The sequence below is a fragment of the Brassica napus genome, chromosome C1, assembly GCF_020379485.1.
Source record: "Brassica napus cultivar Da-Ae chromosome C1, Da-Ae, whole genome shotgun sequence".
NCBI classification, from domain to species: domain Eukaryota; kingdom Viridiplantae; phylum Streptophyta; class Magnoliopsida; order Brassicales; family Brassicaceae; genus Brassica; species Brassica napus.
In genome coordinates this window covers 5,715,372-5,729,124 of record NC_063444.1, presented here as the reverse complement: position 1 = coordinate 5,729,124, position 13,753 = coordinate 5,715,372, and the positions used below count along the sequence as shown (strand labels likewise).

At 32.3% G+C, this 13,753-nt stretch overlaps 1 protein-coding gene and 2 long non-coding RNA genes across 4 annotated transcripts; 2 read left to right on the top strand and 1 right to left on the bottom strand.

The window, feature by feature from the left end:
* Nucleotides 1–1,708: 1,708 nt before the first annotated feature.
* On the top strand, nt 1,709–4,408 carry LOC125580621. The gene is made up of 2 exons (XR_007318358.1): nt 1,709–3,657; nt 3,988–4,408. It is a non-coding gene; the product is annotated as an uncharacterized LOC125580621 (long non-coding RNA).
* A 2,737-nt stretch (nt 4,409–7,145) lies between these two features.
* LOC111201849 lies at nt 7,146–8,022 on the bottom strand. The gene is made up of 2 exons (XR_002654796.2): nt 7,527–8,022; nt 7,146–7,411 (listed from the first exon to the last, which is right to left on the bottom strand). It is a non-coding gene; the product is annotated as an uncharacterized LOC111201849 (long non-coding RNA).
* A 1,367-nt stretch (nt 8,023–9,389) lies between these two features.
* Nucleotides 9,390–11,981, top strand: LOC106429391. Of its 2 annotated transcripts, XM_013870140.3 has the most exons (4): nt 9,390–9,544; nt 9,634–9,732; nt 10,060–10,925; nt 11,005–11,981. In XM_013870140.3, exons 3-4 carry the CDS (start codon nt 10,062–10,064, stop codon nt 11,761–11,763), a joined length of 1,623 nt encoding a protein of 540 aa, XP_013725594.1. In that variant the 5' UTR covers nt 9,390–9,544; nt 9,634–9,732; nt 10,060–10,061; the 3' UTR covers nt 11,764–11,981. The 2 variants fall into 2 exon arrangements, with proteins under 2 accessions (XP_013725594.1, XP_048601351.1); XM_048745394.1 differs by having other exon boundaries at nt 9,390–10,925.
* Nucleotides 11,982–13,753: the final 1,772 nt, after the last annotated feature.

The following is a 13,753-nucleotide window of genomic DNA, read 5'->3' as shown; positions in this document are numbered from 1 at the left end:
AACAAAATTTTTGAACCAAAACATAAAAAAAACATCTAAATTAAATAAAAATTAATCTATCACACATAAAATTGATAAAATAACAATAAAATGTTAAATCAAGCATGAAAACAAACATCATTTGTAAACAATATGTATTGCCTTATAGAGAGTAGACGTTTTATTTCAATGAGAAAAATATAAAATACTTATTTATTACTAATTGGTACTTAAACCATTTATTAAAATTTTAATATTTATTATTATATATCATATTACCACAAATATTGAATTTAATAATTGAAATACTTATATATATTTCAAAATATTTATATTGACTATTAATTTCGGATTTTTCGGATTACTCGTTCGGGTTCGGTTAATAACACTCCGGGTTCGGATATTTTTTGTACCACCCTACAAGATCCGTTCGGGTATTTTTACATTTCGGGTCGGATAATGGGTCGGGTTTTTCGGTTCAGGTTCGGTTTGGATTTCGGGTTCCGGATTTTATGCCCAGGCCTACGTTTACGTATCAGTCTCACAGTCATTTAACAGATAATACGTTCACACACTAATTTTCTTAAGTCTATTGCAAACAATTTAATGTGTTCAAGCACTAATTTTTTTAATCAACTCATTTTTAGTTTCCGCATTTTAAACCTTTGTATTAGTGAATTAAAATTCTTTTCAGGCAAGTACTGAATAAAATCGTTGTTGAAAGAAATAAATTACAAAATCATTAAAATTCGCATCAACTAAAATGTCAAAGTGAGAATGTTTTTAGAAATTAAAAGTTTTGCATCTTGCTGAACTTGGCCATGGTTAAGATTTATGCATACAAAAGCAAAAAAATAATGGTGATTGGTTATGAATTAAGGAAACTAAGGTGAAAAACACCACACACATAGTTAGATCTTTAGTTTAGCCAAAAATTGTTTTTCTTTATAGAGTTTTCATATCAAACCAAGAATTAGAAACATAATCAGATCGTTACAAAAAATCAGAAATCAGAAAAGCTTAAAACAAAAAAAAACTCGCGAAATTGATTGAAAAACAGAATTCATGTACGGTGTGAAGAGATCACATTATTTTCGATGCAATTCCAACCCATTTTACTCGATTGTATCGTGTTTTTATTATATTTACCACAAAATTTCATACGAAATTTCATGTTATTGGTTATAGACTACATCAATTTTGGAACATGCCCAACAATATTGACACGACGCCCAACCATTTTTATTGGTGTTCTCAAAGTATAGTCCAATAATTATGTATGTAAAATAAAATCAGCATATTTGTTTTACATTTATTTATTTTTCTTTATATTAGTAGAAGAAGTAAGTCAGGGTAAAATATTTGAATCCGAAATACCAAACGGAACTTGATTTGAAAGTAATACTAAACACAAACTAAAACTCGTTAAGTACTCAAATGGATCTAAAAGTTTAATATCCGAATAACCAGACTCGTATCCTATCCAAACTGAAATATTTTGAATACCAAAAATATCTAAACTACAATTATATAGTTAAATATAATAATTATTTTAAATTTTATATCTATTAGATATTTAATAATATGAAAATGTCCAAAATAACAAAAAAATGGTCAAAATACAGAAAATATTTTTTTATCCATCTAAATAGTTAAACTAAACAATTTTTTATGTAAATTTAAGTATTTAGTCTTACATTATTCATTTTTTTGTTTTTTTTCATTATTCAAACTTTATGTTTTATATTATCTTTATTTTCGGATTTTGAGGATTAAGCATATTTGGATTTTTTAAAAAAAAATTATTATATTTTAACCCGAACCGAACATGTAATGATTCGAACCAAATCAAACCAAATTCAAACCAAAATTAGTAAATATCCGAATCATATTTAAATTTCTAACTCTAAAAATCCGAATAGATCAACTGAATCCGAATGTCCATCTCTTGAAAAGCTATAAGACAAATATCTTATTACAACGTAAAATAAATAATCTAATTAGTTATTTTTCTATGCGCACGGCGCGGATTATTACCTAGTAGCAAAGTTATTTCTCTATCCCATTCTCTCCAAACAAACAATCACTATATCCATAATCGTCTCTAATTGTTGTCATGACATTGACAAAACTGTTTTGTTCGTATCTGTTCATCTGAATCTCCATGTTTGTTCGCAGGTAGGAATTAGTACACCTTGTGTTTTATTAAGCAAGAAGTTATAAAATCAAATAGTAATTCTTAAATTTGATGCGTCTAGATCCTTTAAGCAGAATGATTTATAAGAAAACCATTGAGACAATTATTTTGGGTCCACAATAAAAATATGATTCAAATATGATTAGTTAGGTAGAAGAATAGTTGATTAGATATACGATAATATATCACTTAACATCTATCATACATTTTTATTAGAATTCTAGGTTTAGACACTTTAAAACTAATCATTTTAAAATAGCATAAACGCTCGTACGTTTATGCAAATATATACACTTAAATCTACTTTTATGCTCTTTTTAAATTTTGTTTGTTTTTAGCTTTTTTGGCTTTGCCAAGTTCAAATGGAACTGATATAAGAACATGTAATGTGACCTTGAAGCTTAACAAACCATGCAGTTTTCAAGAATGCCAAGCACCTTGTATTCAGAACTACAAGGGGACTGGCATTTGTATCGGGGAAAAACAACAGTATTTGCAGTTGCGTTTACAGTTATATATTAGTATGGCCGAAGATCTTGGGCCTTCATAGCTTCACTTTTCAGAGAAGGTATAAAAGTGACCGTTATCCAAGTTTTCGGCCTTGAGCTCTACGACATTGTTACAGTTAAATCATTCTTGATGCTAACCCAATTTACAAAATTTTTGTAAATAGTCGATTTTAATCCAATTTCGATTAGCAATGTCACTGGATAAAAAAAAAACTTTTGTAAGAACTAGCCTTGTGAAAACTAATTGATGTGACCAGTGTTTTATGTTTCTATCCGTTATGAAGACTACTTTGTTTCAGGTTAATAAAATATGATGATGATAAAAAGCGTTATACAAAAAAGAAGATAATATTTGACACAAATATTTTTAAAATCAATACTATTAAAATAGAAAGCCTTTTTTTGAGATACCCTTGTGTTTTAACAAAATTTACAATTCTCTGCCACTTGCCACTGGCTTAATTTAAAACCAATGTTTTTATTTAATTATAGTTAATATATTAATAACCTCTATTAATTAATACATAATAAACGGTACATTGAAATTAGGCTATGGCGATGGCAATGGCGATGGCGACTTCTTTGGGATCTCTGGATTTTGGTTTCAATTTATGGTGAATCTCAATCTATACGGTTTCGATGTCAGTTCTTTCTGTAAGCATCGATGAGGTTTTTTTTATTCTGGTGTTGATGGGTGTATGGGTCTAATGGGTGATTTCGGAACAATCTTCTTCGATTCCACTCCAGTCTGGTTTAATTTTAGGACAAAACAGAGTTCCAAGGATATGCTATCTGACTGCTTATTGAATGGAGTTTGTTGGAAAGAGAAGGTATGCAATATGGTTTTGGATGGTTGGTATTTTCTGGGGATGACAGAAGAAAACGGACAAACATATAGATGGTGTGATTGCTTCTGGGATCCAACGGTGCACAACTTTGAGAAATTCTCGATTGAAAAAGAGGATACATCAGGTAGGAGTAGTGGGCTTGGAGTTACAGCCGGTTACTGAAACTCATAGATGGGATTTTGGGTGTCTTGGTCATCTTTTTTGGTTTATGAATTTGATAGCATTGGTTGTGAGAATGAAAAATAAATCACAGATTTACGGTTTATATAATTTCAGGATTCTGTTGGTTTGGCTTTTAATTTAGATTTGGATATCTACTTTCTCCTTACCAGACATCACAAGTTTGTAATGTTAGTCGATTGGTGATGGTCTCAGGTTTAGATTAAATTTGTTAGAGCACAATAACAATATCTTATTCATTAACGGTTCTAATATGTTTGCATATGGCTTTCAGAGAATATGGATGTGAACTTCAAAGTGTCCTGAAGAATATAGGTGGTTGGGAGCTGCAGTCTGTTTCAAGAGGCGTGAATAAAGTTGCCTTTATGATTGCTAGGAGTGTTACGATGTTAACATATAATGTAGTCGTACGTTCCTCAAGGTGAACAGGTTTGGCTAAGGACTGCTGTAGCTGTGGATAGGTTGTGGAGTGAAGAGGTTAAAGATCCTATAGTGTGTTTTGGATCTTTCGACATGAATGAGCTTCAGGCTCTGTTTATGTCTTTATCTTTCATATTTTTTTTGGTTGGTTTTGGTTTTGTACGATACTGTGGTTCCTATTGCAATTCATTCTCAGAGTTTAAAAAAAAAAAAGAAATAGAACTATTTGTATTTTTGTATTAAGGTTTAGTGTTGAAAGGTTTCTATCTTCGAGATTACTTGGTTACAAATCAAAGAGTTGGAATTTGATTCTATAGTCTTTACCACGAAGTGCATAAATGGGAAACAAGGCTGGTATTTTGTTTTTAAAAATTGTGACACTCAACAAATATTCATCAAATATTTTCTTTTCATTAACCATTGTAAGGGTGCTCTGTTTTAGGGTCTAAGAATTAAACGACTATTGAAATCTTTAATATTAAAACTCAAATATTGTTTTAACATAGATTATGGAAACTTAACAAATATGTAACAACTTCAAAACAATTCTCTAAATTCTCACTATCCACTAAATATTTCCAGTATATAAAAACATATTTACATAGTAATATATTGATGGTATTGATTTATAAATTCAGTGAAATATAATTAAAAAATCATATTTACAAACATCAAAATACTTAGAATATATTTATTAAGTGAATATTTGCAATAGTTTTAATATGACCAGTCATAATACTTTCGTCTATTTAAAATCTAGCATTAAAAAGTTTAAAATAGTTATTTACTAAATACAAAACAAATTATACAAAAATTTAGGCTTTGACATATTAGTAGGGGACCGAAAACCTAACTGAAACAGAACAAAAAAAACAAAACAAACAAAAAGAAAACGCAATCAAAATCGAATCAATGTTCACATATATCTGAATGGTTACTATATCTCAGACACTACAATTGGAACCAAACCGAGAACCAAATATTTAAAATATAACTTATATACCTAAAAAATATGCTTTGTATTCAGTTTCGTATTATCAAATATACTAAAATAGTACTTATAAACTGAATTAGTCAAAAACATGATTACCCTATTACTTTTTTCTGAAATAGTTAAAATTATCATAATTATTCGATTGAATCGAATCACATGAATATTTTTATCTGAAATATTTAAATCTATCCAAGTTATCTGGTACTTTTATCCAAAAATTTCAAAACGTGATTTTATCCAAATTATTTGAAATTATCCAAAGAATTGAAACCTAACAAAACCAAACTGAACTCAAAAATTTATCATGTTCTTAACATTGCTATCAAAACCATATTGAAAACAAAAATAACCAAACCAAAACCAAATTCAATTTCATAAATAACCAAACGGGTCATATATCTCTTGAACTAAAAAAACCGAAAACCACGAAACCATAACTAAACAAAAACAAAACAAAAACGATCTGGAACCGAAACGAAAGCCGGACACACATGGATACAAATATTAGTGAACAAACAGACAGATTAATAAATTTGTCAAAAAAAAATCCTGCGCTTCGAAGCGCGGATCAAAATCTAGTAATAATAATTAAAGAATGAGATTGATGAATAATCAACACAGCTGAAACACAAAATAAATAAATAAATAAATAAATATGATGCCGACAACACAAGATCGTTGTCTATGCATCTTTCTTTCAATTTTGAATTTCCACATATCAAATTGATCAAGAAAATCAATAAAAGCCGAAATTAAGCATCAAAGTAATCTAATCGTAGATTGGTTTTTGTTAAGTCAAAGTGTATGTGTTATTGTCTTCTGGTTTCTTCATGAGAGGGAGCTTTGGGACTTCGAAAGAACAGTCGACCAAAGAAAAACCTTGCAGGTCACTCTATTGATGCAAATATTTCCATAGAGATTAAAACCTTTCTTAATCATTCTTGATCGATGTTCTAATTTGTACTTTGCAGCTACTTTCCCTTGATTTTCGTGACCTTTACATTAAACAAAGGGCAATCATCTCCAATGATTTACTCTATTTTCTTATTAAAAATTTCTATTTTTCTTGTAAATTAGATTAATTCTATAATAAATTTGAGTTATATTCCAATTGTATTATATTTTATAAGAAAAAATAGGATGATGAACAAAAAATAAAAAAATAACTCTATCTATAGAGTAAACTCATTTTTTACTCTCTTTTTTTTTAATAGCAGAAGGTTTGGGACCGAGGCCCATAATCTTTCGAGATCCGAAACCACAACATGTAATATTAGTTTCATCCCAGCGGTTATTCGAATCGGAAATCTCTAACACAATGGCAAAGATGCTTTCAAGTTGAGCTAATGACTTCTATTTTTTCACTCTATTATATAGTGAAAATAGAATATCACTAAACATATTTACTTTAAATTTTATTTTAGTAAAAAATAAGTTTACTCTATAAATAGAATAATTTTTTCGTTGACTCGACGTATGAACCAGTTTATGTTATTGCATGAGGAAAAAAACTAAGAACATGAAACCGGTTCATATGTCTGACTATATGTGCATAAACTAGTAGTAGATTGGTAAACAAGCTTTTATAGCTGTTGACACTTTAAATTCACTTGCAGATTTTCAACAGCCAAGTATTGTTTATAATAAACCGTAGTGTTTTTTTAAAAAAATTTATATGTTGATAGTAACATATTACATACCATCAACATCTTTAAAAATCAAGAGTCTAAGACCATCAATTATGTGTTAGTTCTATAATCAAAAAAAAAAAATTCTATCGGTCCTCGTTGTGGCATAGTCCAAATAATAACAACGTGACAGAAATATTCTGAATTTTCTTGTTCCAAATTTTTTTTTAATTAATATATTCCATTAATTTCAACCCTAAAGATGGGCATATCGGAGGTTACAGATCCGGCGAACATACCTAAACGGAAGAACTAGGTTATATATGATTTAACAAGAGCAACAATATGCAGAACAAATCAAGCAAAATTTACTTTCCATCATTAGAAAGCTTGAAGAAATTCTCATTTTTTATTCATATAGATTAAAGACTTATGTAGTTATACAATATTTTTATTTAAAATTTTTCTTTTCTAGCAATTATAAGTACAAAAACAACTAAGTTTTCCACCAGCTTTGGAATTTGTAAGACATTTTCCAACTCCATTGTACCCCGTATAACATGCTAGACGACAATCCGTACCCTCGCAATAATTTTGTTCATCGATGATCTTAGTACATAATTGATTTCCCTTAGTTTCCTGAGCCACCGCAAATACTATAAAAGTAATATATACGTTATGATATGATGTAGTGTATATGTGCATGCTTATATATTTCATGTAATTATTGTAAACATTAGATATTATTCAGAATGGAAAAAATAAAATTACCTGAAAACACAAACATGAATAAGAAGAAATACGAACACGATAATTTGGCCATGATCAATATCAGAACAACAAAAATTAAGATTTTGTCAATTTGAGATAGTAGGAGAATTTTCTATGTGCTTTAATTTTATTTTCTATAAAAATTTGTGTTCTATGTTTGTGTTTATATATATGATGGTATTTTATATATCTCCTAAAATTCAACTATTTAAAAGTGGAAATGATTTTTTTTTCTTTCTTTTTGAAATTCGCATAAGGTAGAATATCCAAAGCATATATACTAAAACAAGTATAATATATTTGACTATGACTATATATCAGAAAGCGTGATTTTCTTACTATGTCAATATCTACACAGTCTAATTTTAAAATATGTTTACTAGAAAGAATTTCTCTATCAATAGCATTTCTTACTAGGAATTTTTGCCAAAACTAACCCACAACTTGATTTTAATCCCAAACATATACCCAAACTTGAATCAAATGCAAAACTAACCTAAAAGCCTAGTGAAATTACAGCTCAACCCTTTGTGACCAAACAAAAAAATAGAAGCCATTTTTACGAATATAGCCCCAGTAAATCGTCTGAGTCGTCTGAGATGTTGGAAGTCGTCTAGACGACTGAAGTTTAAGTCGTCTGGTACCAGTTTATATTAAAAATAATTTGTAAATCTTGTAAAAAAATATTTTGATGCGTGAAAAATAAAAATCAAGTAATCATAAACAGTTTTAAGTGATATAAATTAAGATATGATAAAATTGATTTGTTTTGAAGATAGATGAGTGGAAGTAGTGAATCATGAAATACTTTGGTTTAGGAGTTTGGCAAACATATGTTGTAGTATTGTATGTATTGTTAGGGTTAGATTTTGGAAAACTAAAATGTTTTTTTTCAAAAATTAGTTTTCACCTATATGTGTTTATTTATGTGTATAGTAAACACTTTTCAAGTTTGATTTGATTTTATGAAGTCTTTAATTAGATAATTAAGTTTAGGGGTTATGTTTAGGGTGTGGACGACTTATATTTCAGTCGTCTGTTGAATAATTTACTCGGACGACGTATATTTTAGTCGTCTGTTGAATAATTTACTCAGACGACTTACATTTCAGTCGTCTGGTGAAGAAATTAAAACAGATGACTTAAATGTAAGTCGTCCAAATATTCCCGCCTAAAATTTTTTAAAAAAATTATTTTCCCGCTTAAATAATTTAAACCAGACGACTTACTTGTAAGTCGTCTGGAAAGTCTTCTATTTTAGTTTCCCGCTAAAAATATTTAACTTCCCGCTAAAAATATTAAACTCTTCTGGACGACTTATATGTAAGTCGTCTGTTTTAATTTCTTCACCAGACGACTGAAATGTAAGTCGTCTGTTTTAATTTCTTCACCAGACGACTGAAATGTAAGTCGTCCAGGAAGTCGTCTGAGTAAAAAATATTTAATCTAATTGGATTTTTTGTCTCCCTATATAAAGAAAAATTTACACATTCTCTCTCCTCCTCTCAAATGGCTGCAACAAAAATGTAATGTTCATCATTCTAAAACTCTTCAACCTCTCTCTAATCTCTTTGACTTGAAAACACCAAACTTTATATGAATTTTTCAGTTTTGTCTCATGTATTTCTTACTAATCTATCTCTTTTACAGGTTTTTAATCAAATGGTACTCATCTTCCATTAATTTAAGAGAAAATTGGAAAATAAAGACATTTTATACTTTGATTTGTGAGAATAGGACTTTTTGAAAATTCTTTAGGTAAGTAGGATTTATAATTTTTTAAATACCATATTGCCCTCAAATTAGCATAGTTAAAATTTATATAATTAATATTAATATTTTGAAATATATTTAACCACTTTTAAAAACAAAAAAAACAAAAAGTAAAAACAGAAATTAAAAATAAAAGAAAAACAATAAAAAAAGTAGAAACAAAAATTGATTTATCCTAGAGATTAACGAACCTCTCTCTTATTTTCTCCGCCGAAAGCTTGAAGCTCCTCCAATGGCGATTTTGGGTAAGAACAAAGCCAAATCGTTTCTTCACTCTTTAACTTTCATTTTTCATCTCTAATCTAGTTATTTTCGTCTTTCTCTTTGTTATCAGCCTGAAGAATTGGAGATTTGTTCTTACTCTACGACATCGTCGGACGCTCTTCTTCTTCTTCCACCATCAATTTCATCAACTTCTCACGTTTCTAAGAAGGTGAGTTTGCGATTACTTGTTTTGATTCTCTTAACCGTAGATTTCTTAAAGTTTCTCATCACCTAAATCCGATTTCTCTTATTTCTTAATCTAAATTACTTGAATGGGTTGATTAATCTCCTTATACATTACGCAATTCATGCATGTTATTGTTTGGGTGTTTTGATTTTAGTTTCTTATCTTCGATTTTGGTCCTTTTTTGAAAGAGGGAAAATTGACAAATAGATTCGTTTTTGTTGTTTTCCGATTCAAAGGTTTGGTTTTTTGTCAAATCTTCTTCTTTTTTTGTTTGTGCTCTGATTATAAACTTCTTTTCTGTGATTGTAGGTATGTCTGAGGAGTTACCAAAGCGGTTGTTTAAGCCGGGTGAAGAGACCGAAGTGCATCAGATCAATAACAACTGCAAGATGGTACGCTATTTCAAAAGATTGATGGAGTGGTTGCCAAAGGAGTTGGAGACAGTGAAGAAAGATCCTGTTTTTGCTCAGATTTTTAAGCTGTTCGATAATGGTTTGGGATTCTCGGCGAGAGTGATACACGGCTTCTTGTGTAGGGAGCTGTTGACTTACAAAGATCATGAGCTCTGGTTTGTCTTTGCGAGAAGACCTCTCCGATTTTCATTGCTTGAGTTCCACGCAGTTACCGGGCTTCAGTGCGATACTAGTCTCTCACTTAAGGAGTTGGTTGACTGGGATGATGATGGTGGTTTCTGGAGCTTAGTGATCAGGACAAATAAGGGGATTTCTATTTTCGAGCTGTGGGAACATCACAGGGCAGCTGTTAAGAAGTGGAGTAATGCTGATCGAATCAGGCTGGTGTATCTTTGCATCATTGTTTGTATGGTTTGCGGGAGAGATGAGAAGGCACCTATCCCCATCAAGTACGTGAAGTTGGTGATGGATCTTGAGCAGGTTCGAAACTACCCTTGGGGAGTTGCTTCTTTTGACCTTCTATGCGAGTCAATAGCTGAAAAACGAGATAAACTGAAGGAGAATCCAAAGAGTTACGTGTTAGATGGCTTCACCTACGGTCTTCAGATATGGGCTATGGAAGCAATACCAAAGCTTGGAAAGCTCTGTGGAAGAAAACTGAACAAAAGTTTTAAGAACGGTCCTAGATGTGTAAACTGGATGGGAGCTGCAAAGATTTCGTACGAGGAGCTCAACAAGTTGGAGAACATCTTAACACCCAAGGTAAATATTTATTTTAACAAGTAGAAAAACAAACAAATGTTTGTATTAATGATTGACTCTTTTCACCTTTCTTGTGTAGGATGACATATATCCATACATCTCGTGGACTGGGAATTATACAGTGTGTGAAAGTCTTCAATTTAGCAGACGAGATGAGGTGGAGGATGATAGAGTCAAGCTTCTCATGCATATGATAATGAAGCAGTTTGACTTCAGTGGTCATAATTGGGAGTACGAAGAGACACCGGTCTTTTCTTTTGGGGTTGATAACAAAGAAGGTGAGAAGGAGAAAGTAGCTACGCATGAGGGAGAAGGTGGGAGTGATGAAGAGCCTAACGACAAGGATGGTGAAGGTGGGAGCGATGAAGCAAGTGGGAGCGATGAGGAGTTTCAAACTCCAAAAGGATCAGCAACCATAAGGGCGAGAGATACAAAGGGAAAGAAGAGGCTCCCTGATCGTGGAATGGAAAAAAGGAAGCATAAGGTCCTACATACTAGACCACAACAGGCGCCCTTTGATGAAGATATGAAGACTTTTGTGACGCAGTTGTTTCAGCAAGGTTTTGCTGCGATGGAAGAGAGGCTAGAGAAAAAGATGGATGAAAAATTTGAGGGAGTGCAGTCTGAGCTTAAAAATTCCCGTGGGGATTCAACCGTCCAAGCTGAGCATGGAGATCCATCTGCGAGCAAGACAGCGCCTAGCCACCCATCGCCTAGCAAGCTAGCGCCTAGCAAGCCAGCGCATAGCAACCCATCGCCTAGGAAGCCATCTCCTACGAAGCCATCGCCTAGCAAGCCATCTCCGAGGAGGTCCAAACGCTTGGTAAACAAGCACTAGTCTTCATAACTCTCTGCAATGTGTCTTAACTTCTTTTAGTGTTAGTTTCATGTGTTTATCGGTCTTGTGATGTGTTTTGCATTGTCTCGTTTTGGAAGTGTGTTTGGTTTGTAATTGTTGTTCAAAATCAGGCTTAATTATGTATCTGCATTATGATGTGTGTTTTGTTATGTGAACTATGTGTAAGATATTTATATGAATTTTATTAGTTTATAAAATCATGTTTTTTATGAATTCCTTGTGTGTGCTTAATAACTGGTTTTTTATGAATTGCTTGTGTATTTTGAATCTGATTTTTGTTTAAATTGCTTGTGTGTTTTGAATCAGGGTTTTTTATGAATTGCTTGTGTACTTTGAAACAGGATGTAAATTTCAGTCAAGCGGATGATATGGACGAACCAATAGGTACGCAAAGCCTTGAAGGACTTTCTCAAGCCTCGTACGTACCCGATTTTGATCCATCACAGACCAATAACGACAACGATGCAAGTGATTGGTGGACTCCAATGACTAATGTCCGGAAACTACGAAAAGGTGGATCAAAGCAATCAAATGCACCTGTAACATCGGCAAAGTGGGATAGATGGACTGGAGGACCAAGCAAGAAGCTTCAGCTTAGTGACTCACCAATGGCAGCTGACGGTTCTCCACAGGCGTCACTGTATTATTTCACCGAAGAATCGTGGGATAGATTCACGAAATGGTCTACGAATCCAACAGCTTTGAGGATTGGTCCCTCTGTCTTTAATTTGACCTTTGCACAGAGAATAGTTTGTGCTGGAAAATGGCTTGGAAACGAGGTATTATTTTCTTAACATATATTTGTAACATATATTTGATTGTGCATTGGGTAATTGTCCATGTGAATATTCAGGAAATGGATGCGATGATGTATATATGGCGAGAGAAAACATCTTTGAGGCGTTGGAATATAGACCGTGTTGCTTTCATGAACGCCATGTTCTGCCTCCAGATCGAGAAAGAATACGAGAAGTGTAAAGACGACAAAAGAGGCTACGTAGTACCCGATCTTCTTCTTGCTTATGGGAGAGGAGAGCTTCCATCTCATGGGCGGACTAATAGAGTTTGGGGTGTCGATGTTGATCGTCTCTACTTTCCTCTGTTTGTCAATGGTAATTATCCATGCTTCCTCTACACGTCTCCGTTATTCAAGTATTTTTTTTAACAAAATAAGTGATGTCCGTTGCAGGTAATCATTGGGTTGCTGTATGCGTCAACATGATTGAGAAGAAAGTGGAAGTCTATGATTGCAATCGGGGAAGGAATAGGCAATACGTAGAGAAGTTTGCTTGTATGATTCCTAGAATTGTCAAGGCAGTTGGTCCACCAAAGAGCAAATTACTCCTTACATCCTATTCGATTGTAGATATGCCTATGCAGACAAGATTGAACAAGTCTTGTGCTGATTGCGGGGCATTCGCACTCAAACACTTGGAGTGCATCCTTCTTGGTCTCGACCTCAGTTTAGTGGAAGACGGAATAATGCCTGGTTGCCGACAGAAAATTGCTTATGATATATGGGAGGCTGCCCATGATCCCATTTTAATCCAGCTTATGGCACAACACATCCCTTCGGATTTTGAGAGTTCTACTTTTTATGACCTTGAAGAAGACTGATTATGTGTGTTTGTTTAGGTTTTACCAGGAATGTTGTGACAATACTCTATTTTAGAGTTTTCTAGAAATTATGTGACATGACACTATTTTAGTTTACTAGTTATTTGTGGTTTGATTTTGCATGAAATATTTACAACTAAAATATCCAATTACACTAAACCACTAAACTTATCAATCTTTACCCTAAACCACTAATGAACCCAATATTTACCCTAAAGCCTAAATGAACCCTATACATAAGAACCATATTTTGACCTAATGCCTTTTCTTCCTCATTCTTTCACGACAAAGAGAAATCAAGGGGAGAGAACTTGGTAGATCAACTCAATCATGTCTTCGGTCGGTTCTTCTG

What these genes read in the sequence shown, in the direction of transcription:
- LOC106429391 (XM_013870140.3), top strand. Translation starts at nt 10,062, where the DNA reads ATGTCTGAGGAGTTACCAAAGCGGTTGTTTAAGCCGGGTGAAGAGACC. An exon ending in AGAACATCTTAACACCCAAG is followed by an intron (nt 10,926 to 11,004) that starts GTAAATATTTAT and finishes TTTCTTGTGTAG; the next exon opens with GATGACATATATCCATACAT.